Raw genomic sequence first — 26,706 nt, forward strand, 5'->3', positions numbered from 1 at the left:
TAGTGGAGAATAGTGCTGAAAAGTGGAACGAGAGACAGATCAAATTGAGACGAAATACCTCTTTGATTCTGTATTATTGTGAGAAGGAGAGCAGATAATTTTTGGAGTTTTGTTTGAATCGAGTACTGGTCAAAAGAGGCCTGGCTTGTTGGAGAATTGGTGCTGGTATGCTGATAGTTTTGAAGCTGGAGAACGGAGAGGGCTTTGATGAGTAGCTTTTAACATAGTCAACGAGGGAGAGCTGTTTTGGGTCACGAGAAGACATCAGAGTGAGTGAAGAAAAGGTCAGTCAACTTATGTTAAAGATATTTTTATGTTCGGAAACTAAAATTTTGAGTAAAAAGCGTAGGAATTAAAATTCCAATATTTCAGAAAGTAAATAGGGAGTATAGCTAATCTTGCGAATACATAATTTGTTTTTGTTTATTTTGTTGTACCAAAGTCATCGGGAACAAACCGATAAATTGTTTTTTTTTAACTAGAATAAATTTAAAGGGTAGAAATTTCATTCGGACATCTGTGTCCACAGGTTTTAGATTTGATAGATTTTTAGAGTATCGATTTTGATAAATAAAAGACAATTCTGTATGTTTATTTTATATTTTGCTTTATTTCTTTTCCCTATTTTATCCCGATTAGGATCAACTAAGAGATACTGAACCCACGAGAGAAGATAAGTATAACGTAAGATAATTTAGACATTTTCTTGATATTATAAAAAGGCACCCTGAGATTTTTTATTCAATTTTTATGTATGATTTGCGACAATTAAATAATTAATCAAATAAATAATAATTAATATAAAATTAATAAGAAGCAGATCATAACAATATATATTGTGGAAAAGACTAAAACCATACTAAAACTGCAGCAGTTGGGAGGAGGTACAATTACACACCACTTGAAGGTACACATATGGTGTTTGAAGGAATTTTTTATAGTATAAAACAGTTTTACAACAAAATATATTTTCGGCGAGGCATGGCATATCGCCTGTGCAGTGGTTAAGGATTAATGTGCTTAAAATGATAAAGTATTGCCATTATAGTCACAAGTTTTTATTCGAATAAACAATATTTACTAATTTTAAATCTTAATAATAATAATAATAATGGCTTCCACTCGAGAATACCTAGAACAGATGCTAAAAATTGTAGAAGCATTCTCTAATAGACCAGTAAGGATCTGTGAAAAAACGTCTATTTTTGGATGTGAAAGGTGGCATTCGGATTTTTGCAGATAAAGTTAGGTGACACCTTCAGTAATAATAATTGACTTATGCTCCTTATCAAATATGCCCGGAACATTAATAAAAAAATTAAAATATTTAAAAATTTCGAAAAACGTCGATTTTTTTCTGCTTTCTTTGCTTATAACTTTAAAACGATTCGTTTTGGAACAAAGTCGTAAACAAATAAAATAAAGATAATTGAATTTTTTATGATATACGACTGGTCAAAAATATCTTAACGTATTACCTTTTCTGCAATATAGCAATAAATACAAAATAAGGGGGCAAAATACGCCTGTTGTTATTCAATGTTTTTAACCACTTTTGTGGCACTTAGAACTTAGAACCTTAGTAATTCACTTAGGAAATTTTTTGTAACATACTTAAACCGTGTACCAAATTTCATTAAAATCAACCTAATAGATTTTGCATAATAAATTTGCAATCTAAATGTTTTTAAAAAAGTTCAAATTTTTTAAAATCTTTCTGAACAAAAAGTAGACCATTTAGAAGTTGGCTAATCTTTTTACATATAAAGAGGTGCTCTACCTATCTAATACACTTTACAGAATTAAAATCGGATTATTTAAGGGGCCTCAGCAATGTTTTAAACTTATAAACAATTTTTTGACTTATAAACAAATAGCTTTGTTTAATAATAAAAAAATTAATTTTTAGCAATGCAAATAATTAAAACTAGTATAATTTGACTTAAACTTTCAAATGCTGTCACCAGAATTGCTATTTTATTTTTTAATCAAAAGTTATTTGCGTTCAAAAATTGCAATTTTTCGAATTTTTGAAAGTTCCACTGCGTTTATCTCGAAAACTATGCATTCTACGAAAAAACTTGTAAAAACATTTTTTGCTTAGAATTACCCAAGAAATACAAAAAATGTTTTATTTTGCGAAAAATCGATGTTATGTAATTCCTCAAGTTCTTTGTTTATAACAATCGACATCCGGATCAACTGTTACCCAAAAAAATCATGTTCTACGGGTCAAAAAATACATAAAATCTTGGGTAAGTCCATCTAAATAAAGGAGCCCGTAGCACCCCCTCCTGGCCACAGGACTAATTTGTTTATATGCCAAAAAATTGTTTATAACTTTAAAACATTGCTGAGGCTGCTTAAACAATCCGATTTCAATTCTGTAAAGTGAATTAGATAGATGGAGTGCTTCTTTATATGTAAAAAAATTCCCAAATCTTTGTATGTTCTAGTTTTTGTTGTGCAAGATTTTAAGAAATTTTAATTTAAAAAAAAGTTTAGATTGCAAAATTATTATTCAAAATCTAGTAAATCAATTTTAATGAAATTTGGTGTACGGTTTTAGCACATTATAAAAATTTTCTAAGCGAATTAGGAAGGTTCCAAGTGTAACCTAAGTGATGGAAAATCATTGAATAAGGACAGGCTTGTTTTGCCCCCTTATTTTATATTTATTGCTATTTTGAAGCAAGGGTGATAAATTAAGACATTTTTAACCAATCGCATCTGATAGAAAATTTAATTATCTTTGTTTTATTCCTATACGACTTTGTTCCAAAATGAATCGTTTTAAAGTTATACCTAAGCAAAAAAAGTAGAAAAAAAAACGAAATTTTTAGAAATTTTTAAATATTTTATTTTTTTTTTATTAATGTTCCGGGAATATTTGAGAAGGAGCATAAATCAATTATTATTAACGAAGTTATCACCTCACTTTATCCGCAAATATCTGAATGCCACCTCTCACATCCACCTAAAAACAGATCCTTACTGGTCTATAATGATATTATGCAATTCGGTCTAGAAAGTGCCGTGTTTTGAATATAGTCAGAGGAAAGGTACAGCCCGGTGGATTCGATATGCAAAATGGCCAGAACATCGAGGCCATGGGCGAAAACGATATGTACAAATATCCATGATACTATAAATAACTTTATTTATAATATCATGCAAATATCTACTAAGTTTATACCAAGGGTAAAACAGCTGCTTCGTTCACAGCTTAACAGTAAAAATTTGTTTAAGGCACTAAACACCTACGCTTGTTCCGCGCTTAGCTATTCATTTGGTATTGTTAAGTGGACAAAAACAGATATAGAAAATCTTCAGCGAAAAGTACGAACACACCTCACAAAGGCACAAAAACACCACCCTAAAAGTGCAGTAGAACTAACGACATTACCGTGGTATTTAGGATTAAGAGGACTTACGGATATAGGTGAGCAATTAGATAAACAGATTGCTAATTTAAGAACTTATTTTGAGATGCAGGCTGAGACATCTACTCTACACTGCGCTATTTGCGCAGTAGATGACACAACACCGATTAAACTGAGGGAACCAGAAATGCGCATAAACCACCTTACTAAGGACGAAAAACTGCGCACCTGGATGGGCAAACCTCTGCACGGGCGACATCCGAATGAGATCAGCCAAGACTATGTCGACAATACAGCGTCGAACTATTGGTTGACATCGGAAAAGATATTCCCTGAAACAGAAGGTTCATTACTAGCCATTCAGGATCAGGTTATGCCAACCAGAAATTACATGAAATATATCGTCAAAGACCCTGAGGTCCAAACGACAGATGCCGATATGGATGTCAAACCCAAGAAACCATTCAACATCTTACAGGGGGCTGCCAGGCATTTGCTGCAACTGAATACAAGGAATGTTATGACGCAGTGGGCAAAATCTTTCATCAAGAGATAGCTAGCAACCTGAGACTTCTCCAAACGGACCATCTCCCATATTATCAATACGTCCCTGAGAGTATGCTTGAGGATGGCAACTACAAGCTATACTGGGTCCGCACTGTGCTCACAGACCAAACAGTGGCACATAATAGACCAGATCTAGTACTGGTTAATAAATTAACAAGACAAACAACACTAATAATTGATGTGGCGATACCTAACAACAACAATCTACGTAGTAAATTTACTGAAAAGATCTCCAAGTACAGAGATCTGGAAATTCAAATACGAAGACAATGGAGAATGCAAAGTACCCAGACGATACCTATTATTATGTCTACTACTGGAGTCATTCCGAAAAACTTCCTCGAAAGCATAAAAAGGCTGGGTCCAAATGAACATATTTACAAGACCATGCAGAAAGCTGTACTACTCGCAACGGCCAGATGTGTACGAAAATTTTTGGGAGATACACCTGCATACCAAGTCACCTAGGGCTCGATAACGCGAAAAGAGTCCCACCAGAGCTCAATCCTTTTAATACCGTAGGTATCTGGGATGAGTCAATTTTCCCCTTAGAGGGAGTGTGAGCCGTATGGCTAAATCTGGACATAATAATAGTCTCCCGTTTTATACCGCTTTCGTGGCTTTGGGATTATAGCAGGGTAGTCTGCTATATCTAGCTAGGGCCAACGATATACAAGGAAGGTAACAGGGCCAGTGCTACGCTTCAACCGCCTATTATTACCCCTGGTTTTACCCAAAGGTACTCATTTTATTCAGGCTGAGTCGATCTGGGGTCTATAGACATTTTTAAAAATATCTAGTTGTTCTTGCCGGCGCAAGATTTGAATCCCGGCCTAACAGCACTCGAGTCAAACACACTACCGCCTGAGCTACGCCGGCCCAAGTAATCGTAAATCGTAATAAATTGTTCTTTATTTATTACACGTCGTTAGTAGTAATAGCCACTACCAGACTTCGAATAGTATTCAACTGTATTCTGGATTATTCTCGGACGCTAATCGATATATCGATTTTCGACTTTTTCGAGAACATTCGCGCAGCCGCGAGAAGATTCGTTGTCGTAGAAACTCGGATATATAAAATTGCCGGTTGCCGGTTTTTCTGTCAATTCAGATTAAGTCAGTGAATTTAGAACTGAAAATTTATATTCGCATCGCGAAAAATAAGTAATTTACAAAGTAGTCGTCAAGTGAAAAATGTCTCTGATACCGCTACCATATTTTTTTGGCGATGGACCCTACAGCAGACCATCAAGGCTATTTGATCAACATTTTGGTCAAGTTTTGGAACCGGAAGATTTGCTACAACCTATCTCAAGACAGTTCCTCAGATGTCCTGCCGGCTATCTCAGAAACTGGCAGTCTGCATCGTCTGGAAATGATTCCGGCTCTACAATAGATTTAGGAAAAGACCAGTTCTCGGCCAACTTGGATGTTCAGCAGTTTAAACCCGATGAAATATCTGTGAAAGTTACCGGAGACCGGGAGGTGACCATTGAAGGAAAACATGAAGAAAAGGAGGACGAGCATGGGCATGTCTACAGACACTTCAAGAGGAGATATGTTTTGCCTAAAGGTTATGATATGGACAAGATAGTGTCGAAGCTGTCTACAGATGGTGTCCTTTCCATCCATGCTCCTAAGATAGCTGCTGGAGAAATCGAACACAAGAAAATTGCCATTGAACACACAGGCAAACCTGCTAAAGCCCTAGAGGGAGCAAAAGGAGCTGGTGAGAAGTAAAATTAAAATCTTCGACATAACTATATGTATTCAAATATTCAGGGACTATATGTTATTTCATTGCTTTGTAGTTCATAATAGTTTTGCATAGATTCTATAGACACTATTTAGTGTAAATTCATCTTGGTATTAACAGATCTTTTAGTTTGTATTATTTTGAGACTGAGTTCATCTAATGTTAAAACTTTTCTGTATTTTAATATAAAGTAATAGCAATCGATATGGTTTTTTATTTTAAAGACCCTTAAAAGACACTAAAATAATGAAAACCTTAAAAGTCTTGATGAAACGATTTAAAGTATAAGAAGAATAATTATATACATACAAACAGTTATAATTAAGAGGAATGTCAAAATTATAGGGCTGTGGCACTATATAGAAGGGCAAAACAAGGTCGTGAAGCTATCAAAAGTTTGCAGAGTTCACAGACCTAAAGGAATGGTTACTACACAAACTAAAGAGAGGTTTAACTTTAATTATATTGGGTGTGGCCCAACTTTAACCGAGGTTCTGTATATGAACCAGCAAACAGAAATGTATAAAAAAAATGTAGCAAAATATTAACAATTGTTTACATTAACAACAAAAATAAATAGCAACTAATTAAACTTGTTTTTGATGTTAAAGTTGAACCATCTATTAAGTGCAATATGATTCCTTTTTTAACTCTGAAAACATTTTCTATCTTTATGTCCTTCTTTTAACCTTCTTATCTTAAGCATATTTTTACATACAGTGATAAATATATCTTAACAAGTTTATTTGAATTGTTAATATGTTGCTAAGTCACTTCTGTGTTTGCTGGTCTGTACAGAATCAAAATTCTTTTCAATTAAATCTTTTTTAGTCTTTTTTTGACTTCTCAGTTGAGGTTGGGACACACCCAAGAATAAAGTTAAACCATCTCTTTTGTGCAACCATTTCTTTAGATTTTTTAACTCTGAAAACTTTTTGTAATAACTCCTTCCTTTCTAAGTGCTGGAGTAGCTCAGGCAGTAGGATGACTGACTTCCATGCAGGTAGGCCCCAGGTCGACTAAGCCTGAATAAAATGAGTACCTTAGTTAAAACCATTGGCAATAATAGGCGGTTGAAGCGGAGCACTGGCCCTGTTACCTTCCTTGTATACTGTAGGCCCTAGATATAGCAGACTACCCTGCTATAATGCCAAAGCCGCATTAGCAGTATAAAACGGGAGACTTATATTCACTTTTTCTATTTTTATGTCATTCTATCAACCTTCTTATCTTATGCATATTTTTACATACAGTGATAATATATCTTAATGAGTTTATTCAACTTGTTAATATGTTGCTATGTTACTTCTGTATTTGCTGGTCTGTTTTCCGTTTCTTATGTGGAATCATTCCTTTACATTTCTTAACTTTGCAAACTTTTTCTAGCTTCATGACCTTCTTTTGCCCTTCTTATGCATATTTTTCTTTCTAAATATATGACAAAACATAAAGTGTTTTCTTTTATGATACTGTTCTGTTCATTCTTGATACTGTTAGTTAGTTATTCCAATGAAAATAAAATATATGCTCATGTTTTCTTATAGTCTATAATTTCTTGATTATTCTGTCAACCCAGCATCTTTGTAGTAAACAGGAGAACTACATTTCAAATGAGTCTCACTCAGTTCTCTAATTTTATGAATCTTCAAAGTCAAACCTTCCTCCCAACAGAAAAGTGGATAAAAAGGAATGAACAACACACACACATATAACCTGTTTACAGTTATGGATGGGACTTATTATTTGTATGTTTTTTATATATGGATGGCTTAGTATGAAAACCTTGTATCTCATTTTTTTTTTTCGAAAATGACATTTTGGTGGTTTTAGTTTGAAAACATTGTATCTCACGATTTACAACTGTTAGAAAAAATCCAAATACACTAGACTATTTTCTACAGCCGAAAAAAGAAACCACATATCGATGGCTTAGTGTGAAAACCTCGTATCTCATTAAATTACAATTTTACAGGAGAGGCAAAAAACTGATTTTCTGCATAATATAATCTAAAAACAAAAACTACTGTTACGTATTTTAATTTGAGCACATTGAGACAAATATCTGATCTTGGCCCAGAGCTGAAAGTGTTAAATGTTGCTATTAAATTGAAAATAAAAATATTAACTATGAAAAACACGTAAATATCCTTGCAGTACATAGAGCATTTGCCCAAGTAACTATGATAACCTCGTATATCTTGATATATTATGTGTTTTTCATCTGAAATGAGGTTGTCTTTATGATTATTTACGAGGTTTTCATTTTTCATAGCTTATTGCACACCTCCAAATACTAGGTTGATACAGTACAAATCTTTCGACTTAGGTTCATAAAATGTTTCTATATACCGGACTACCTTTTGTTGTTCACAAAAAACATTTCTCCAAGTCGAATTTTTTAAACAAACACTCCAAATTAAGTACCAAATTCGTGGTTATAAATATACGTGGTATTCACACTAAATCAAGAGAGCAATTGATATACATGGTTTCTTTTTTTGGCTGTAGAAAATAGTCTGGTGTATTTGGATTTTTTCTAACAGTTGTAAATCGTGAGATACAAGGTTTTCAAACTAAAACCACCAAAATGTCATTTTCGAAAAAAAATGAGATACGAGGTTTTCACACTAAGCCATCGATATACCAATTGCTCTCTTGATTTAGTGTGAATACCACATATTATTTATAACCAAGAATTTGGTACTTAATTTGGAGTGTTTGTTTGAGAGATTCGACTTGCAGAAATGTTTTTTGTGAACAACAAAAGGTAGTCCGGCATATAGAAACATTTTATGAACCTTAAATCAAAAGATTTGTATTGTATCGACCTAGTATTTGGAGGTGTGCAATGAGCTATGAAAAATGAAAACCTCGTAAATAATAATAAACAGAACCTCATTTGGGATGAAAAACACCTTGAGGTTATCATAGTTACTTGGGCAAAGGATCTATATACTGCAAGGATATTTACATGTTTTTTATAGTTAATATTTGTATTTCCAATTTAATAGCAACATTTAACACTTTTAGCTCTGTGCCAATATCAGATATTTGTCTCAATGTGCTCAAATTAAAAATATGCAAGGTAATTTTTGTTTTTAGGTTATATTATGCAGAAAATCAGTTTTTTGCCTCTCCTGTAAAATTGTAATTTAATGAGATACGAGGTTTTCACACTAAGATAGATAGATAGATAGATAGAATTTATTAGTCTAGAAATTTATACAATGTATACCTACAACATTACACAAATTTATCTGACTAGTCAAAAAAAAAATATGAAAATGATAATGCAAATGTAAACACATTAAAAAATTTTAGTACCTTATAGGTCTGGATCCCGCGTATGAAAAGAAAGTTGATTAATAGCAAGCTGAAAATTTGTTAATAGCTTAAGGGTGTCTAGTCGGATAAACTTTGATATATGGTCACACTGGAACAGGGGCAGTTTTAGTTATGGAACAGGTTAAAAATTTGGAACGGTCACACCACGAAAACGGCACATTTATTTTGTCCGACAGAACAGACTTAAACTCACCGAACAGAGATTAAACTCTCATGCAAAAATCAGACTGCTATTTATCACTAAATGGGGGTTGTAATGAGTGAAACATGAAGAATATGTCAAATGACAGGAATTATGACAGGTGATAAGTAGCAGACTGATTTTTACATGAGAGTTTAATCTTTGTTCGGAGAGTTTAAGTCTGTTCTGTCGGACAAAATAAATGTGCCGTTTTCGTGGTGTGACCGTTCCAAATTTTTAACCTGTTTCACAATTAAAACTGCCCCTGTTCCAGTGTTCCCATATATCAAAGTTTATCCGAATAGACACCCTTAAGCTATTAACAAATTTTCAGCTTGCTATTAATCAACTTTTTTTTCATACGCGGGATCCAGACCTATTAAAATTTACAAAAAAAGAAAAAAAAATACATTACAAGAAACACATTAAAAATTTAAAAATTCTTCAATACTGTAAAAAGCATGGCTAACTAGAAATGTTTTTAGATTTTGTTCAAAGCATTTAATAGCCATCGATATATAAAATTTTTGATATAGTTTGTGAAGGTTTCAATAATTTGGGTTAACATGTTAGATAATCTGTAAAAATTAAAATTCAAGATCTGATTTGCTATGAGTGAGAATTAGTATGTATAAGTACACTACTCCATATAACAAACTAGGGTCTATCGTTAATTAAGAAAAAGAGGATACCCCCTTTCCGCTGTAGGAACGTTTAGATGATGGGCAAGTAAAATTTTGCAACCCAGTAAATCCATTTTAATATTTCAGTGAATTAAATATTCAGTCAAAAAAAAAGTAATATATTATACTCAATTTATTGTAAATTAAGTACATTTTTGACTAGTTTTTTCGGCCCGGGCAGGTACTCATATTATTTTAGATTTTTTGGATCATTCAAAACAAAAAAGGTCTTCTTTTAAGTTGATCACTTTTGAGTTAGAAAGACATTAAGACTAAAAAGAAATAAAAAAATGATGATTTTCAAGGCTTAAAAACAAAAGTAAAAAATATCATTTTTGAAATTACGAAGTACCTAAATTCAAGTTTAAACCTTATTCTATCAGTTATTGATAAGTATTTTGTGCTTGTTTCATTTTAATATGTACATTGTTTTATAGTTGTTAATGCAGTCCGATCGTCTGTCTTTCTCATCAAGAACATATCTCTTAACAATTAAAAAAATATATTTTGGAATAAAACGTGGTAAAAATTCTTATCGGGGTCTGATAGCAGAAAGTTTGAACTTGACTAAAAAATATTTTTTACTTTTGTTTTTAAGCCTTGAAAATCATCATTTTTCGTTCTTTTTTCAGAAATTGTTTATAAAAAAAATCAAGATAAGAGAAAAATTAAAACAGACCTTTTTGTTTCAAAATTTCGAATGTTCTAATATTTACCCAGGTCAACAAAATTTTGTAGAATTTATAAAAAAAATCATTTTTTAATTACAGTCTGGACAAAATTGTATTCGCGGTGTGCAAGTACTTGGAAGGGAAACGAGAAACGACAGTGCGCGAGTCGTGGAGAAATATTGCAACTATCTTAAATAATTCATATTGTCAATTGAAATTGTCAAATTGACATATATTTCATACCTTCTGTCATTGAAGCAAAAAAATTATATATTGCTCCACAATATTGATATGATATGCAATTATTATATTATAAAGGTAAATTTAATTATTTGTATTTTGCTTGCAGTACTGCATTTTAATAATTAATTTTATTTACTACATACAATTGTTTACGTTTGCATAACATAACCTGCATCTTATTTTTTCTTATTATTTTTTTGGACTATGGCCTTGACAATTATCCAGCAACCAGGACTAATATAATTGGCCAATATAATTAAAAGTGCCAATAAAAGTACAGAGCTTAGAAATAAAGGTCGCTTTGCCGAACTTGCACGGTCCCAATAGGACAACTCTTGTTTTTATAATTTTTAACACAATAAATTACATATCAAATAATTTTTATCCATTAAACAGATCAGTGAAGGTCATTCTCATATGGGATCTGGACTATCAGCAACAAAGGCCATAGACACTGTTAGAAAAGTAAGGATTACAGTGTATTTAAAAAGAATTACAATGTGAGCACAATGATAAGAACAATATATATCTCTATATGACCAGCTGACGAATATACTGAATTTAATTAAACCTATCCTATTAAATAACCTGATAATAAAATATTCTTATCTTTATCTACAAAGAACCTATATACTAGCAAGTAATGAAACATTAAAATTTTATTAATTCATAAATGTATTTATTTAAATAAAAAAATATGGTACAATAAAAAAAATGGAATTAATAATAATACATTCAAAAATCAGTCTTGAAATTAAAGAACATTTGGACCGCGTTATGTAATAACGGATTAACCGCCAAAAGTCCAAAATCGAGATAATAGTGCCATCTTGCAGCTAGGGTGCAAAGCTATGTATAAAAATATGTTTTTTGTAAAAAAATTTAAAAAAAAAGCTGTTTTTAAATGCCTGTATTAAGCGACATTTTTTATTTTCTTAAAAAAAATCCCACACTAGGATTTGTAATATCGAACTAAACGCCAATAATGGTACATAATCCATTGTCATAAACAAAAATCCGCATCTTTGTAAGTGTAATAACGAATCAAGCGCCACGAATAGTCGGTTAATTCTTTATTACAAAACATAACATATTTACTAACGTTAAAGATATCGAATTAAAAGACATCCTTTGTAAGGTAACATCAGATTAAGCGCCAAATATGTCTCTTAATCCGGTATTCGGATCTTAACTCATGCATATCTTAAAAAATCATTAACGAATTAAGCGACATTTGATCGAATAACTTTTAAAATATAAATTATTTTAAAAAAATTTTAAACACATGTAAAAGTCTATTTACATTTGCATTAATATATTAAATATGAAACATGTCAGTACTATATTTTAGAAATAGTACCAAAAACAAATTTAAAATCTTTAAACCGATTTATCTCAAAACTACATTTTGGCGCTTAATCCGCTATTACATAACGTGGTCCATTTGCTGTATTTGCAAGTATTTTAAATAGTGTTAACCTACTATTCAATCCGATTTCTGTTCAATCTGCGGTTTTTCTGCTGATTTAATTGGCTTTCCGGTTTGAATAATCGGAATGGTTCTATGACTGGAAGATTTCTGTCCTATAGTAGGAGCTGTAATACTTAAGACTCCATCAGACGACAATTTGGAATCTACCTTTTCTATATCGCAATTTTCTGGCAACTTATACTTTCTAACAAAATGCCTGTAAATTCCACCATGCTCATCTTGTTTCTCTTCGTGTTCGGCTTCAATAGTAATGGACCTGTCACCATTTACCTTTACAGTAATTTCTTCAGGTTTGAAATGCTGTACATCGAAATTGGCTTGGAATTTGTGTTCATCAATTGTAACAGATGATCTTCCTTGATTCAATATTCTAGAATTCTGTCTCATTACCATGTCTGCTCTATCTTGTTCTGGGCCAAATAATGCTTGGGCTAAGGCAATGGGGTGCCGTGGCCGTTAGTAGGCATCCGCTATGAGAGAAATTTTTTGGAAAATACGAAAATATACATTATTTTAAGCTATTCTCAAAAAAAAATTTTGCGGATTATCCATTAGTTTTCATAATAAAAGACTTTGAAAATTGGATTTTATACACTTTTTTAGACCGCCATATTGATAATTACATGTGACGTTGCTGGATGTTGCCAAATCTATAAAAATTTTTAGTTTTACAAGTAACAAATTTTGACGCATTTTTGTGGGGAAATGGACCTAACCTAACCAAACCTGGACCGTACGGGCATCGGTACAGGAGGGATTTTTCTCGATTTATCTTTGAAATCTAGGGATTTTTAATGTGTGACATAATTTTTATATTTATTGCTAGTGCCACCTACTATGTAGTAATTAAACAATTCAAATTTAACAATACAGTTTTCTTCAACTTTGTTGGCGTTTAATGTTTTGTTACAAATTGACAGCTGACAATGACATTTTCTTATTTTTTTGTTAACATTGACAGCTGACAATGACATTTATAATATTTAACAAAAGGTAATGACAGTTTCTTCTTTTTTTTTGTTGACATTGACAGCTGACAGTGACATTTTCTTCTTTTTTTGTTGACATTGACAGCTGGCAAGGACAGTTTTTTTTGTTGACATTGACATCTGACAATGGCATTTTCTTCTTTTTTTGTTGACATTGACAGCTGACAAATGGTACTGACAGTTCTTTCGTTTTTTTGTTGACATTGACAGCTGACAAATGGTAATGACAGTTTCTTCTTTTTTTTTGTCGACATTGACAGTGACATTTTTTTGTTAACACTGACAGCTGACAATGACAGTTTTTTTTGTTGACATTGACAGCTGACAATGACATTTTCTTCTTTTTTTGTTGACATTGACAGCTGACAAATGATAATGGCAGTTTCTTCGTTTTTTGTTGACATTGACAACTGACAAATGGTAATGACAGTTTCTTCGTTTTTTGTTGACATTGACAGCTGACAAATGGTAATGACAGTTTCTTCTTTTTTTGTTGACATTGACATTTTCTTCTTTTTTGTTGACGTTGACAGCTGACAATGACATTTTTTTCTCGTTTGTTAACATTGACAGCTGACAATGACATTTTCTTCTTTTTTTGTTGACATTGACAGCTGACAAATGGTAATGATAGTTTCTTCTTTTTTTTTGTTGACATTGACAGCTGACAGTGATATTTTTTTCTTTTTTTTTGACATTGACAGCTGACAATGACATTTTCTTCTTTTTTTGTTGACATTGGCAGCTGGCAAATGGTAATGGCAGTTTACATAATAAATGGCAGTTTACAATTAATAAACGGGCAGACTGCAATTGCGCGCAGCGGTCAGAAAGGAGGAAGACCTAACCCTTCGGTCCAAACCTAACTTACGGGTAACAGAGTGAGAGAACCGCAGGAGGTATTTGACCGCTGCGCGCAATCACAACCCACCCTAATAAACATAGTTTAATTTGTATCTCTCCATTGACCTCACCGTACATAAACGGCGACACTGTCTTTCTTTGCACTTAAACTGTTTTTTAATTAATCAAACACTTTGCAAATGTTGGATTAATTCTAAATCGCTTTTTTGTGTGATATTATTAATATCAAAATAAGAAGTTACATCCATTTTTCGATACTAAACGTGAATGACAACTAATCTTGTTTTGACAAATTTTCAAATTCCAAAGATATTTTAATTTATTTAAAATTTTAAATTACATCAATATTTGAAACAGAAAACCTTACGATAAAAATTGGCAACCTAGCACAGTCGTTGTCGAATGTCGATCTAAATGTCATAAACATTTTGTGATTTTGTGTTGTGAATTTGATTACTTGATTGCAAAAATGTTGACAGAGAGAATTTAAAATTGTGTTGGATTATAATATTTTCAATATAATCCAGTATTCTAATAAAAATAATGAATTATACCGCACTAATATGGATTAATAAGATATAAATAAAAGGTCAGTACCTACAAATATAAAATATACACTTCTATTTGGGGAAAATATGTCTGAAATTAGTAAGGTTATGTATGGAAAAAACCAATTTTTAAAGTTGATTTTTATTTAAATGAATGAGTAATCCGCAAATTTTTTTCGGGAATATAGCTTAAAACAATGTATATTTTCATATTTTCCAAAAAAATTTACCCGATGCGAATGCCTACTAACTGCCACGGCACCAGGCAATGGAATTCAGGACATCATGGTTGATGCCTTCAACAAATTTTCGATGGGGCACTGCAACTTGACGACGAGGGCAATGAGGGGCCCAATAGTTTTCACCAAACACTACAGGAATAAATGCCATTTTGGACATTTTAGACTTTAAAATAATTTAATAACACTAAACTATTTGATTTAAGAAACAGCTTATATCACTCTTGTTAGTCTTGTTAGGAATACGAATTTTACTTCAAATCGCCGGTATTTATACAAACTTGTTTTGACGTTTTGAAAATAGAAATGTCAGGAATTTACTAGAATTTTTTTTGTGGTAACTCCTGCTGATTGGTTGACGTTGACATATTGAACGATATTCGAGAATCATCTGGGTGTTTTCGAGAACAATGGTGAAAGCGAATGATTAATCGAATACTTCGAATTGTGGATTGCCTATATCAAAGGATCCTGGATGTAATAAAATGTTTTTTTAAATAAAATTTATATTATACATGGAATACGGAATACCAATGGAATAATATATGGAATACTATTTTATAATACATATTTCATGTTAGTAAAAAATCGAATAAAAACCTAAAAAACTTTTTTGAATTTATTAGTTTTGATATTGGATATTCGAATTAATTTGAGTAGCTTTCAATTAGTGCAGTCACTGAAGGTGGATATGAGCTATTACCTCCGATTTCGTTGCACCTTCATCGATTTGCATGAAAATTGGTGAATGGTTAGAGGATATCTCAAGGAACAAAGGTGACATGGTGCCAACTTGCGCTTTTACCCTGGGGGTGGATGCCACCCCTCCTCGGAGGTGAAAATTATTTTATTAAAAATAACCCCACAATTCGATAGAGGGACAAATTATAAGCAAAATTTGTTATATAAATTTATTAAAATAAATCAAAACTTTTTGAGTTATTAAAGATCAAAGATTTTAATTTTTCGTGAGAAAAATGTATGTTTTTAACCGATTTTTCATAAATAACTCAAAAACTATAAGTTTTTCCAAAAAAGTTATATTAAGGCTAATAAAAAATCAAATAAACTCCTTACTAGAAAAACCTTTCAATGTTAACTAAAAGTGGAGTTATAGGTATAATTGAACGTATATTTCTTTCGTCGAGTACCGAAATCTAAGTATTCAAGCTTAAATACCGGGAAAATTGTGCATTTTATAACATAAACTTATTGAACATTTGTCAAAGTACATAGAAATATCTATCAAATAAGCCCTCGAACAAGCTGATATCATTAAAATTTATGCACCAAAAATGTTTCAAAATGTATCTTTTAAAAATTTTTCCAAAAAATGTTATTGTTTTTTTGTAAATAACTCCGTTAATTTTTAAGATATAAGGTTCATCTCAAAACTAATTCCAAGAGCTATTAAAAAACGTCAAAATTAGTCTTTTAAACCTCTTACTTTTTTAAAAATAAAAGGTTAAATGGCCGCGGTTACATGCTTCTCGCAGCAAAATTTTTTTGAAAAATTTTTTACTCTACGGAAATAGTAAAATGGATAGAGTATTTGGAACAGAAAAAACTAAAATTTAGTTTATATGATTTTTTACGTATATTGAGTATTTTTGGAGTTATTATCAAAAGAAAATGAAAAGTACGATAATTTTAAAAATTCTAATTTTTTTAATTATATCTTTTTTTCAAAAATATGCATTCTAAACCGGTCAAAATTGTTGAAATCATTAACTATGTTAACCTAAAGAAATTCTTGTGAGGATTACTACAAATTATAATTTTTGTGGAAATGGCGTATGTTTTATTTTCCACTTTTTCCTAAAAAAAATCGAAAGAGTTCTCTTATTTTCATCATAACTTGCTTAATAATGATGCTATTAACTTCTACTGTAGCTCATTTGATAGGTATTACGAAGTACTTTGACAAGTGCTTAATAAGTATATTATATAAAATGCATCGTTTTCCCGTTATGTAAGCTTGAATACTTAGATTTGAGTACTCGTCGAAAAAAATATACATTCAATTACCCATAACTCACTTTGAAATAACATTAATAGATGCATAGTTTTTAAGGTATTCGCAAAAAACCGTTCGAAAAAGTGTTATGTTTCAATGAAAATGGCCAATTTTCAACCACGAATAACTCAAAAAATTTGTATATTAGAGTTTAGATTATATTTAGAGTTTTTAAAAAATATATATAGAACAGTTTTTGCTTAGAATTAGGTTCTCTAGCCACTTTCGTGGTTATTTTAACCAAGAAATGTTCCATCCCCGAGAAGGGGTGGGAACCACTCCCAAGATAAAAGCGCACATCGGCATTGGGTAGACTTTGAATTAGGCGATAATAGTAGAGGCTATTTCCAAAATTTCATTAAAATCCATGAAGAAGGATAGAATTCGGAGGTAATATCCTATTCTTGCTCCCATTGACTGGCGTATCAGTATAAAATGTTAATAATTACACATGTATATGATTTTCATGCTCGGGGAGTCAGGGATAGTCTCAAAGCATGACATATCAGAGATGATATCAATGCGGAGATAGTGTATCCAGGACTGGAATAAAGATATTGTATTGCCATCGTTTAATATTATAAATTCAACCATAGTGGGGAAACACGAAACTATGCCAGCGCCCGTAGCGGCGAGATATTACAATTTTTGTCGGTGACTTTCAGTCCACGACAACGCTTACGCACTTTAAAGTTGGATTTATAGTTTGAGGTAGCGTAGACGTAGACGCAACGGAGACGCACTGGAAAAGATCAACACCGAATTTTGTGTACTCGTGTTTATAAATGAACGCAAGCGCCTGACGGAAAGTAAGAGAAACGTAACGGAACGGAAGAGTTGGCCAAGTTTCATCTTTTACAGTGCGTTTCTTACGTCTGGCCAATCATAACGAAGAATTTTGTTCTGTCACTCAAAGTGGACCCGCCCCTCATCCCTTTTGTAAAAAGTTGTTTGTCAGTATATTCGATTTTTGTTAATTATTTGTTACAATAAGCTATTAATTGAATAAAAATATATCATAGTGTAGTTTCAATATTTCAGATAAATATGAGTTGTTTATTAGACTAATTCGGGGTTATCCACACATAATATACGATAGGTAAATCCAATAAACATTAAGCATTTTATTTAACATGATTTTAACGACTAGGAAATGAAACAAAATAGTTGGAAATTCCACGGCACCAAGGAGCATACCTTCGTGTATTTCCTAATCCATGTAACACACAAAATGGATATTATAATAAATAATATAATACGGTTCGTATAATTTATAGGCTATGTTGTTGAATTAAGTCAGTTTCTACTCATTCGCAAAAATTCCGCTACGTCGAATTATAAATTGACATATTATTTCTTCCGTCTCCACTCCGTTTCTTCCGTCTCCGTTGCGTCTACGTCTACGCTACGTCAAACTATAAATCCAACTTAATTCCATAATTATATTTATTTAATGTGTTATCGTTTATTGATAAATATACCAGTAGGTATATTAATAATAATTAATAATGAATTAATATCTTGTTGTATACCTACCCCATATTTTTGCATTCGATACTTTTTATTCACACTGTATAAAGCTATTTTTTGCACTAGATACTTTTTATTCACATTGTATAATCTAATTTAAAATATTGTTTTTCGATACATAAATCATAATTCATAAATTTTCCATTGAAAACAATAAACAAAATATTCCTTATTTAAAGTATCGAAATATTCTCGTTCTAGAATAAGGTTTTTTCCTATTTTTCATTATATTTCCTGTTTATGAAAACTTGTTATTGTGGTTAATGTAAATATTCTAGAAAGAAAGTAATAAGCAACTACTTCCTAAAGAAGTGGAAGATTTGAGCTTCTGGGCTGTTCCATAAAAACTAAACTTTCGTTCTAAACAATTCAGTTCGAGACTTACTCAAGTTGTAGCAAGTTGTAGTGTGCACTACAAGGTGCAAATAAAACACATAAGTTTTTATTGATGTTTTATTAAACAACAAAAAAGTCTCAATTCTGTTTAAGGACCTCTCATAAAAGGTGCCCTGGTGACAGCAAAACACGCCTATCAGTCATTCCAAACAGGAATACAACAGTCTAATATTAATTAATACTAAATATACCTTGTATGGTTTGTTCAACAGTAAATGGTTAAATATAATTACTGCGGTCGTAAACAGTATTAAATTTATCTGACCTGGCCCATTGTTAAGACCCACCCGGAGCGATAAGCAACCGAGGTAGACAGAGTTGGTCTTTTGACAATTACAATAATTACGACTACAAAAACCAAAAAAAATTTGATGTAAAATATTTTGCTTTGCCTGATATACCCGAATAGAAATTAATGTTTTCAAATGAGTTTTAAAATAAATTAAATCTATTTTAATTGCTAAGATTATAGAAAAACAAACATTCAAACATTAATAATAATTTGTGGTTCTGAAAAAAACCGTTTTTTTAATAGTAACATTTGTAGATTTGATGAAAGTATCACTCCACACACAGTTCCGTTTCGCTATCGCTATCCTCATCTAAATTAATTATGATCGGTCCAATTATATTATGATGTACACGAACATATGAATTTTCTTTACCTATTACGTGTCGGACTGAATTTCTCCAACTATTTGGAAGAATATCATTGACACATTTTCTTATTAACTCTACAACAGTACTACTTAACGTTGGAAAAATATTTTGTGACCTCACGTTAGACTTCAATTCGTGCCACATATGTTCTATGGGATTAAACATACAATAATAGGGTGGAAGCCGCAGCACTGTATGTCCCATTTCCTCTGCCAATGTATCACAAACATATACTTTTTTTATAGAAAATGCCTTTAAAACTTCTAAAAGCTGTTGTTTGGTATAACATTCTTCAAAATACATATCATTAGTCTCCATGTAATTTTGAATTTCCAATTTAGTGCTATTCGAGTTTGGAGCCTTACCATTGATTAATAACTACTTATTCAGGAGGAATATTTATAATCAATGGCCTTACTTAGTTGGCGACTGTGATAGCTTGCATTGTCCATTACTATCACGCTATTCTGAGGAATGTTTGGCATAAGATTATTTTTGAACCATCCTTCAAAAAGTTCTGCCGTTATATCTTCATGGTAGCCGACGCAGGAGTCTTTAATGTTCTTTGAAGAAAGCCACAGGGCATTTGGAACCCAACCATTTTCTGATCCAGCGTGTAAAATCGTTATTCTTCCCCTTTATTTGACGGAGCTTTTGTCTTACATTTACCGGACGGATCGGCAAATCCTTTAGGTCGCGTTGAATGTGTGTCAAACCATGTCTCGTCGAGGTAAATTATCGGACGATTTTCAGAACGGAATTTTCTTATCGAAGTTATATACTCATAACGGCATTTTTGTTATCTATGAGATTCCATAATTACTTGTCTTTTGTCAATTATACGATATCGAAAGCCCATACTTTTCAAAATTGTCCATAAGCTGGTGAGGCTACAGCTTATTTGGGTTTCGTCAACATTGAGCCGTTGCTTCAGAGCCCTTAGTGTAGGTATGCGTTGCTCTTCGTACATGGTATAGACTTTTCGACGTATCAAGTCCTTATCGGCTTCGTCCATACATTTGGTGGAACTGAAATCTTTACGTTTTTTTCTTGTTTCTATGGGGTTTGATGTAATTCTTTTTACTGTGGTCAGAGGTATTTTCGTCAAATCGCATATTTCACTCGTAGCGGAAGTTGTGTCAAGTCTTCTTTTAAGTAAGGTACTGTATATAGTTTTTACAATTTGCTTTGCATCTACAGATAAATGTTTCTTCTTTACCGGAACACTAGAAGAAGCCCCATTATTACTATCCCACGGACGCCACATAATGATAGAAAACGTAATGAATAAAATGAGTAATACTACTTAACACTTCCCGTGATACATAAAGACTAACACATTTTATCAAGAAATCGTATTTTAATACTGGTTGGTTTTCAGTTCCATAAACTTATTATATAAATACCTGAAAACCAATTAAAAGGTGATTAAATAGCAAACCCGTCGCGCACTACAATCGAATTCGAAAAACCCTTTTAGCGGTACAGTTTCGTCAATAGGGCTTTTCATTCACAGTCATTTGTTTCGAGCTTCTGTCATGTGTCACATAATATTAATATATCTACGTCATACGTCTTTGGTTTGTATCATTGGTATACACCAATAACGTACGACGTAGATATATTAATATTATGTGACACATGACAGAAGCTCGAAAGAAATGACAATCGGTGAAAAGCCTTATATAAGCCTAATCTGTATTAATGAAATTATAATGAGTTTGGATTGTACGCAATTAAATCAACATTAAGAAATGAAGATTGACAAATTTTACCAGAAAACATATTTAAATTTTACCTGAAACCGGGCCTTTTATACTATTATCGGCTAATCCAGGATGTTTATAGTGGTAACTAATTGATCTTAACCATTTACTATTTAACATACCATACCTATATATTTATCTATCAGCGGTATTATTTATATTATTTTAAAGTGCGCATGCTCCACTTGTCGTGGACTAGTCCCTGACTGTCTCCGCGAACACACTTATTATTTGCGTAACAAATAGTATCAAAAATGGTAGGCTAAACTGAAAACCCTTAAACAATATTTTTTTTAAATATTTCTTGCCGTCCGGCTCGCCGAAGCAGTAGCCACTACCAATTCGAACACGTCCCTCTTACGATCGAATGAGGACGAAGATTATCGAATGTTCGGGACTATTCTAGTGGCCGTGTTCACGGATATAAAAGGTCCTCATCTGGCGCGGAAATTCAGAATTAGTTCAAATCTCAGCGAGAAATAATTTAAAAACGCGATAACAGCGAAGTGAATTTTGATCAAAAAAAGTTAACAGTAAAGTGTAAAAATGTCTCTTTTACCTTACGTGTTTGGCGATGTAGCCCTCAACAGACCATCAAGGCTTTTCGATCAACATTTTGGAATGGTTTTGGAACCGGAAGATCTGTTTCAACCGGTGTCCAGAAATTTCCTCAGATGTCCTGCTGGTTACATGAGGAACTGGAGGTCCGCAGCGTCAAGAAACGATGATGGCTCTGTAGTAAACTTCGGTAAAGACCAGTTCTCAGCCAACTTAGATGTCCAGCAGTTCAAACCCGAAGAAATTACTGTGAAAGTAACAGGAGACCGGGAGGTTACCATCGAAGGAAAACACGAAGAAAAAGAGGACGAACATGGTCACGTTTACAGACATTTCGTCAGAAGGTATGTCTTGCCCAAAAATTATGATGTGGGTAAAATCGAGTCCAAGCTGTCTTCAGATGGTGTCCTTTCAATTATGGCCCCCAAAGTTGAGGATGAATCCAAAGAACACAAGAGTATTCCTGTGGAACAAACTGGCAAGCCAGTTAAAGCAGTAGAAGGAGAAAAGGGAGCTGTTCCGAAAAAGTAAAATATTCAAGTATTATATCGTTATACTCGAATTATTTTGAACTTGATCTTATGTTAATTTTATAAATGTTTTTTGTTTGTGTTTCTTCGATATTTCAAGTATTCTTGTGAGTAAGATGTAGTTTTGTCATATAGAATATTGTAGATCATGTAAAATTCTAAAATATGTATGTGTAAGACTGATTTCATCCAAATATTTTTTAAATTTGCTAGATTTTTTAATAAAAATAGTAATAAAAATTTGTCGTTTTTTATTATGTACCTACCCGATTTATTAGCTTTAGAGAGTTGATGGTCAGTTAATTAGAATCTTTTTAGTACATTTTTTTTTCATCTTAAAACATTTGTCAACCAAATGAGTAGTTTTTATCCATTGTGACTTCAGCCTAATAGAAGTAAATTATCTAAATAAATTGATTTAAAATTATTACTGATATAAAATCTTACATTTTTCAAATTTTTAAACTTAATCCAATTTTTAGTTCAAATTTTTAAACTGTGTCATTCTAATTTTCAGTTTACTGCGAACAATTTAAGGGGGTAGGCGCAAAATCTTGGTCCAATGCTATTTAAAGGCATTCATTTTTTTCGAATCCTGAGAAAACTAATAAGTATTTTTGAAAAATTTAAAAGCAGATTGAGATTACATCATTACCGAGTGCCGAAAATCCTGAAAACTTCTATAATCTTTATTTTAATAAGTTTCGTGGTGCTTACGTCTGGCCAATCATAACGAAGAATTTTGTTCTGTCACTCAAAGTGGACCCGCCCCCTCGTACCTTTTGTAAAAAGTTGTTTGTCAGCATATTCGATTTTTGTTAATTATTTGTTACAATAAGCTATTAATTGAATAAAAATATATCATAGTGTAGTTTCAATATTTCAGATAAATATGAGTTGTTTATTAGACTAATTCGGGGTTATCCACACATAAAATACGATAGCTAAATCCAATAAACATTAAACATTTTATTTAACATGATTTTAACGACTAGGAAATGAAACAAAATAGTTGGAAATTCCACGGCACCAAGGAGCATACCTTCGTGTATTTCCTAATCCATGTAACACACAAAATGGATATTATAATAAATAATATAATACGGTTCGTATAATTTATAGGCTATGTTGTTGAATTAAGTCAGTTTCTACTCATGCGCAAAAATTCCGCTACGTCGAATTATAAATTGACATATTATTTTCTTCCGTCTCCACTCCGTTTCTTCCGTCTCCGTTGCGTCTACGTCTACGCTACGTCAAACTATAAATCCAACTTAATTCCATAATTATATTTATTTAATGTGTTATCGTTTATTGATAAATATACCAGTAGGTATATTAATAATGAATTAATATCTTGTTGTATACCCCATATTTTTGCATTAGATATTTTTTATTCGCACTGTATAAAGCTATTTTTTGCACTAGATACTTTTTATTCACATTGTATGATCTAATTTAAAATATTGTTTTTCGATACATAGGTAAATCATAGTTCATAAATTTTCCATTGAAAACAATGAACAAAATATTCCTTATTTAAAGTATCGAAATATTCTCGTTCTAGAATAATGTTTTTCCTATTTTTCATTATATTTCCTGTTTATGAAAACTTGTTATTGTGGTTAATGTAAATATTCTAGAAAGAAAGTAATAAACAACTACTTCCTAAAGAAGTGGAAGATTTGAGCTTCTGGGCTGTTCCATAAAAACTAAATTTTCGTTCTAAACAATTCAGTTCGAGACTTACTCAAGTTGTAGCAAGTTGTAGTGTGCACTACAAGGTGCAAATAAAACACATAAGTTTTTATTGATGTTTTATTAAACAACAAAAAAGTCTCAATTCTGTTTACGGACCTTTCATAAAAGGTGCCCTGGTGACAGCAAAACACGCCTATCAGTCATTCCAAGCAGGAATACAACAATCTAATATTAATTAATACTAAATATACCTACCTTGTACCTATATTTATCTATCAACGGTATTATTTATATTATTTTAAAGTGCGCATGCCCTACTTGTCGTGGACTAGTCCATGACTGTCTCCGCGAACACACTTATTGTTTGCGTAACAAATAGTATCAAAAATGGTAGGCTAAACTGAAAACAATATTTTTTTAAATATTTCTTGCCGTCCGGCTCGCCGAAGCAGTAGCCACTACCAATTCGAACACGTCCTCTTACGATCGAATGAGGACGAAGATTATCGAATGTTCGGGACTATTCTAGTGGCCGTGTTCACGGATATAAAAGGTCCTCATCTGGCGCGGAAATTCAGAATTAGTTCAAATCTCAGCGAGAAATAATTTAAAAACGCGATAACAGCGAAGTGAATTTTGATCAAAAAAAGTTAACAGTAAAGTGTAAAAATGTCTCTTTTACCTTACGTGTTTGGCGATGTAGCCCTCAACAGACCATCAAGGCTTTTCGATCAACATTTTGGAATGGTTTTGGAACCGGAAGATCTGTTTCAACCGGTGTCCAGAAATTTCCTCAGATGTCCTGCTGGTTACATGAGGAACTGGAGGTCCGCAGCGTCAAGAAACGATGATGGCTCTGTAGTAAACTTCGGTAAAGACCAGTTCTCAGCCAACTTAGATGTCCAGCAGTTCAAACCCGAAGAAATTACTGTGAAAGTAACAGGAGACCGGGAGGTTACCATCGAAGGAAAACACGAAGAAAAAGAGGACGAACATGGTCACGTTTACAGACATTTCGTCACAAGGTATGTCTTGCCCAAAAATTATGATATGGGTAAAATCGAGTCAAAACTGTCTTCAGATGGTGTCCTTTCAATTATGGCCCCCAAAGTTGAGGATGAATCCAAAGAACACAATGAGTATTCCTGTGGAACAAACTGGCAAGCCAGCTAAAGCAGTAGAAGGTGAAAAAGGAGCCGTTCCGAAAAAGTAAAATATTCAAGTATTATATCGTTTACTCGAATTATTTTGAACTTGATATGTTAATTTTATAAATGTTTTTTTGTTTGTGTTTCTTCGATATTTCCAGTATTCTTGTGAGTAAGATGTAGTTTTGTCGTATAGAATATTGTAGATCATGTAAAATTCTAAAATATGTGTAAGACTGATTTCATCCAAATATTTTTTACATTTGCTAGATTTTTTAATAAAAATAGTAATAAAAATTTGTTGTTTTTTATTATGTACCTATATACCTGATTTATTGAGAGTTGATGGTCAATTAATGAGAATCTTTTTTTGTACATTTTTTTTCATCTAAAAACGTTTGTCAACCAAACGAGTAGTTTTTATCCATTTGACTTCAGCCTAATAGAAGTAAATTATCTAAATAAATTGATTTAAAATTATTACTGATTTAAAATCTTACATTTTTCAAATTTTTAAACGATCTAATTTTTAGTTCAAATTTTTAAACTTTCTCATTCTAATTTTCAGTTTACTGCGAACAATTTAAGGGGGTAGGCGCAAAATCTTGCTCCAATGCTATTTAAAGCCATTCATTTTTTTTGAATCCTGAAAAAACTAATAAGTATTTTTGAAAAATTTAAACGCAGATTGAGATTACATTATTACCGAGTGCCGAAAATCCTCAAAACTTATATAATCTTTATTTTAACAAGTTTTGTGGTAAAAAAGAAAGAGAAAATTTAGTGTGATTATTAATTTCAATTATTTCATTCAAAAGAAGCTTTTTGTTAGTTCTAAAGGGATTTTCATTCTGCGTTTAAATTTTTCAAAAATATTTATTAGTTTTCTCATGATTCGAAAAAAATTAATGCGTTTATAGCATTGTACCAAGATTTTGCGCTTAACTGTTTGGCTATTGCTGTTTATAAATATATCTTGCATGATGTCTCATATTGTGTGTTATTTTAAATATTTAGGGCTTCACAATTTTTATAGAACTCATCTTTAGTCTAATTACAAGGTCCACAGCATAAGTATAAAATTCAATATGGTATTTTTATTAAAAGTTTCTAAAGAAAGAGTTGGAAATCTGTTACTTCATTGATTATTTTTCCCCTTGTATATTTTCCCCTTGTATATTTTAATATTGCTTCAAAATCTTTTTTCATACCTTTCAATATCTTTAGTAACTCAATTTTGTTTTTGAGCTATTTTCTTGACATTAAAATTGCTGGTTTTATTGTTAATCCAAGATCAAAGACTTCACTATTGAAAAATGTAGGGCCATTTATTTCTATATCTCTCTATCTACACCTTATATTTGAAAGTGTAAGTAAGTAAGTAGGTATATAATCAATAGAGTTTAAATTTTTCCAATTTTTGTTTCGTATTATATA

The 26,706-nt window shown here is 32.0% G+C and overlaps 4 protein-coding genes and 1 pseudogene across 4 annotated transcripts in view; 4 read left to right on the plus strand and 1 right to left on the minus strand.

Moving 5' to 3' along the window:
• Positions 1 to 5,014: 5,014 nt before the first annotated feature.
• LOC114328047 (protein lethal(2)essential for life-like) lies at positions 5,015 to 5,912 on the plus strand. The gene has a single exon (XM_028276793.2). The coding sequence runs from the start codon at positions 5,147 to 5,149 to the stop codon at positions 5,690 to 5,692; it is 546 nt and encodes a 181-aa protein (XP_028132594.1). The 5' UTR covers positions 5,015 to 5,146; the 3' UTR covers positions 5,693 to 5,912.
• Positions 5,913 to 11,488: 5,576 nt separating this feature from the next.
• On the minus strand, positions 11,489 to 15,306 carry LOC114328056 (alpha-crystallin A chain-like). The gene is made up of 2 exons (XM_050655562.1): positions 14,990 to 15,306; positions 11,489 to 12,759 (listed from the first exon to the last, which is right to left on the minus strand). The coding sequence occupies exons 1-2, from the start codon at positions 15,121 to 15,123 to the stop codon at positions 12,318 to 12,320; spliced, it is 576 nt and encodes a 191-aa protein (XP_050511519.1). The 5' UTR covers positions 15,124 to 15,306; the 3' UTR covers positions 11,489 to 12,317.
• The window catches only part of LOC114328123 (zinc finger protein 501), a 75,953-nt gene continuing 63,793 nt past the window's right edge, over positions 14,547 to 26,706 (plus strand). Inside the window, exon 1 of the mRNA XM_050655561.1 lies at positions 14,547 to 14,765. The gene's annotated coding sequence lies outside the window, so the exon portion shown is untranslated. The remainder of the gene's footprint in view (positions 14,766 to 26,706) is intronic.
• Positions 21,741 to 25,566, plus strand: LOC114328072 (protein lethal(2)essential for life-like; annotated as a pseudogene).
• Positions 21,853 to 22,660, plus strand: LOC114328064 (protein lethal(2)essential for life-like). Its single transcript, XM_028276816.2, has one exon. It carries the CDS (start codon positions 21,879 to 21,881, stop codon positions 22,419 to 22,421), a length of 543 nt encoding a protein of 180 aa, XP_028132617.1. The 5' UTR covers positions 21,853 to 21,878; the 3' UTR covers positions 22,422 to 22,660.

Source organism: Diabrotica virgifera, chromosome 7 (genome assembly GCF_917563875.1).
Source record: "Diabrotica virgifera virgifera chromosome 7, PGI_DIABVI_V3a".
Classification (NCBI taxonomy): Eukaryota; Metazoa; Arthropoda; class Insecta; order Coleoptera; family Chrysomelidae; genus Diabrotica; species Diabrotica virgifera.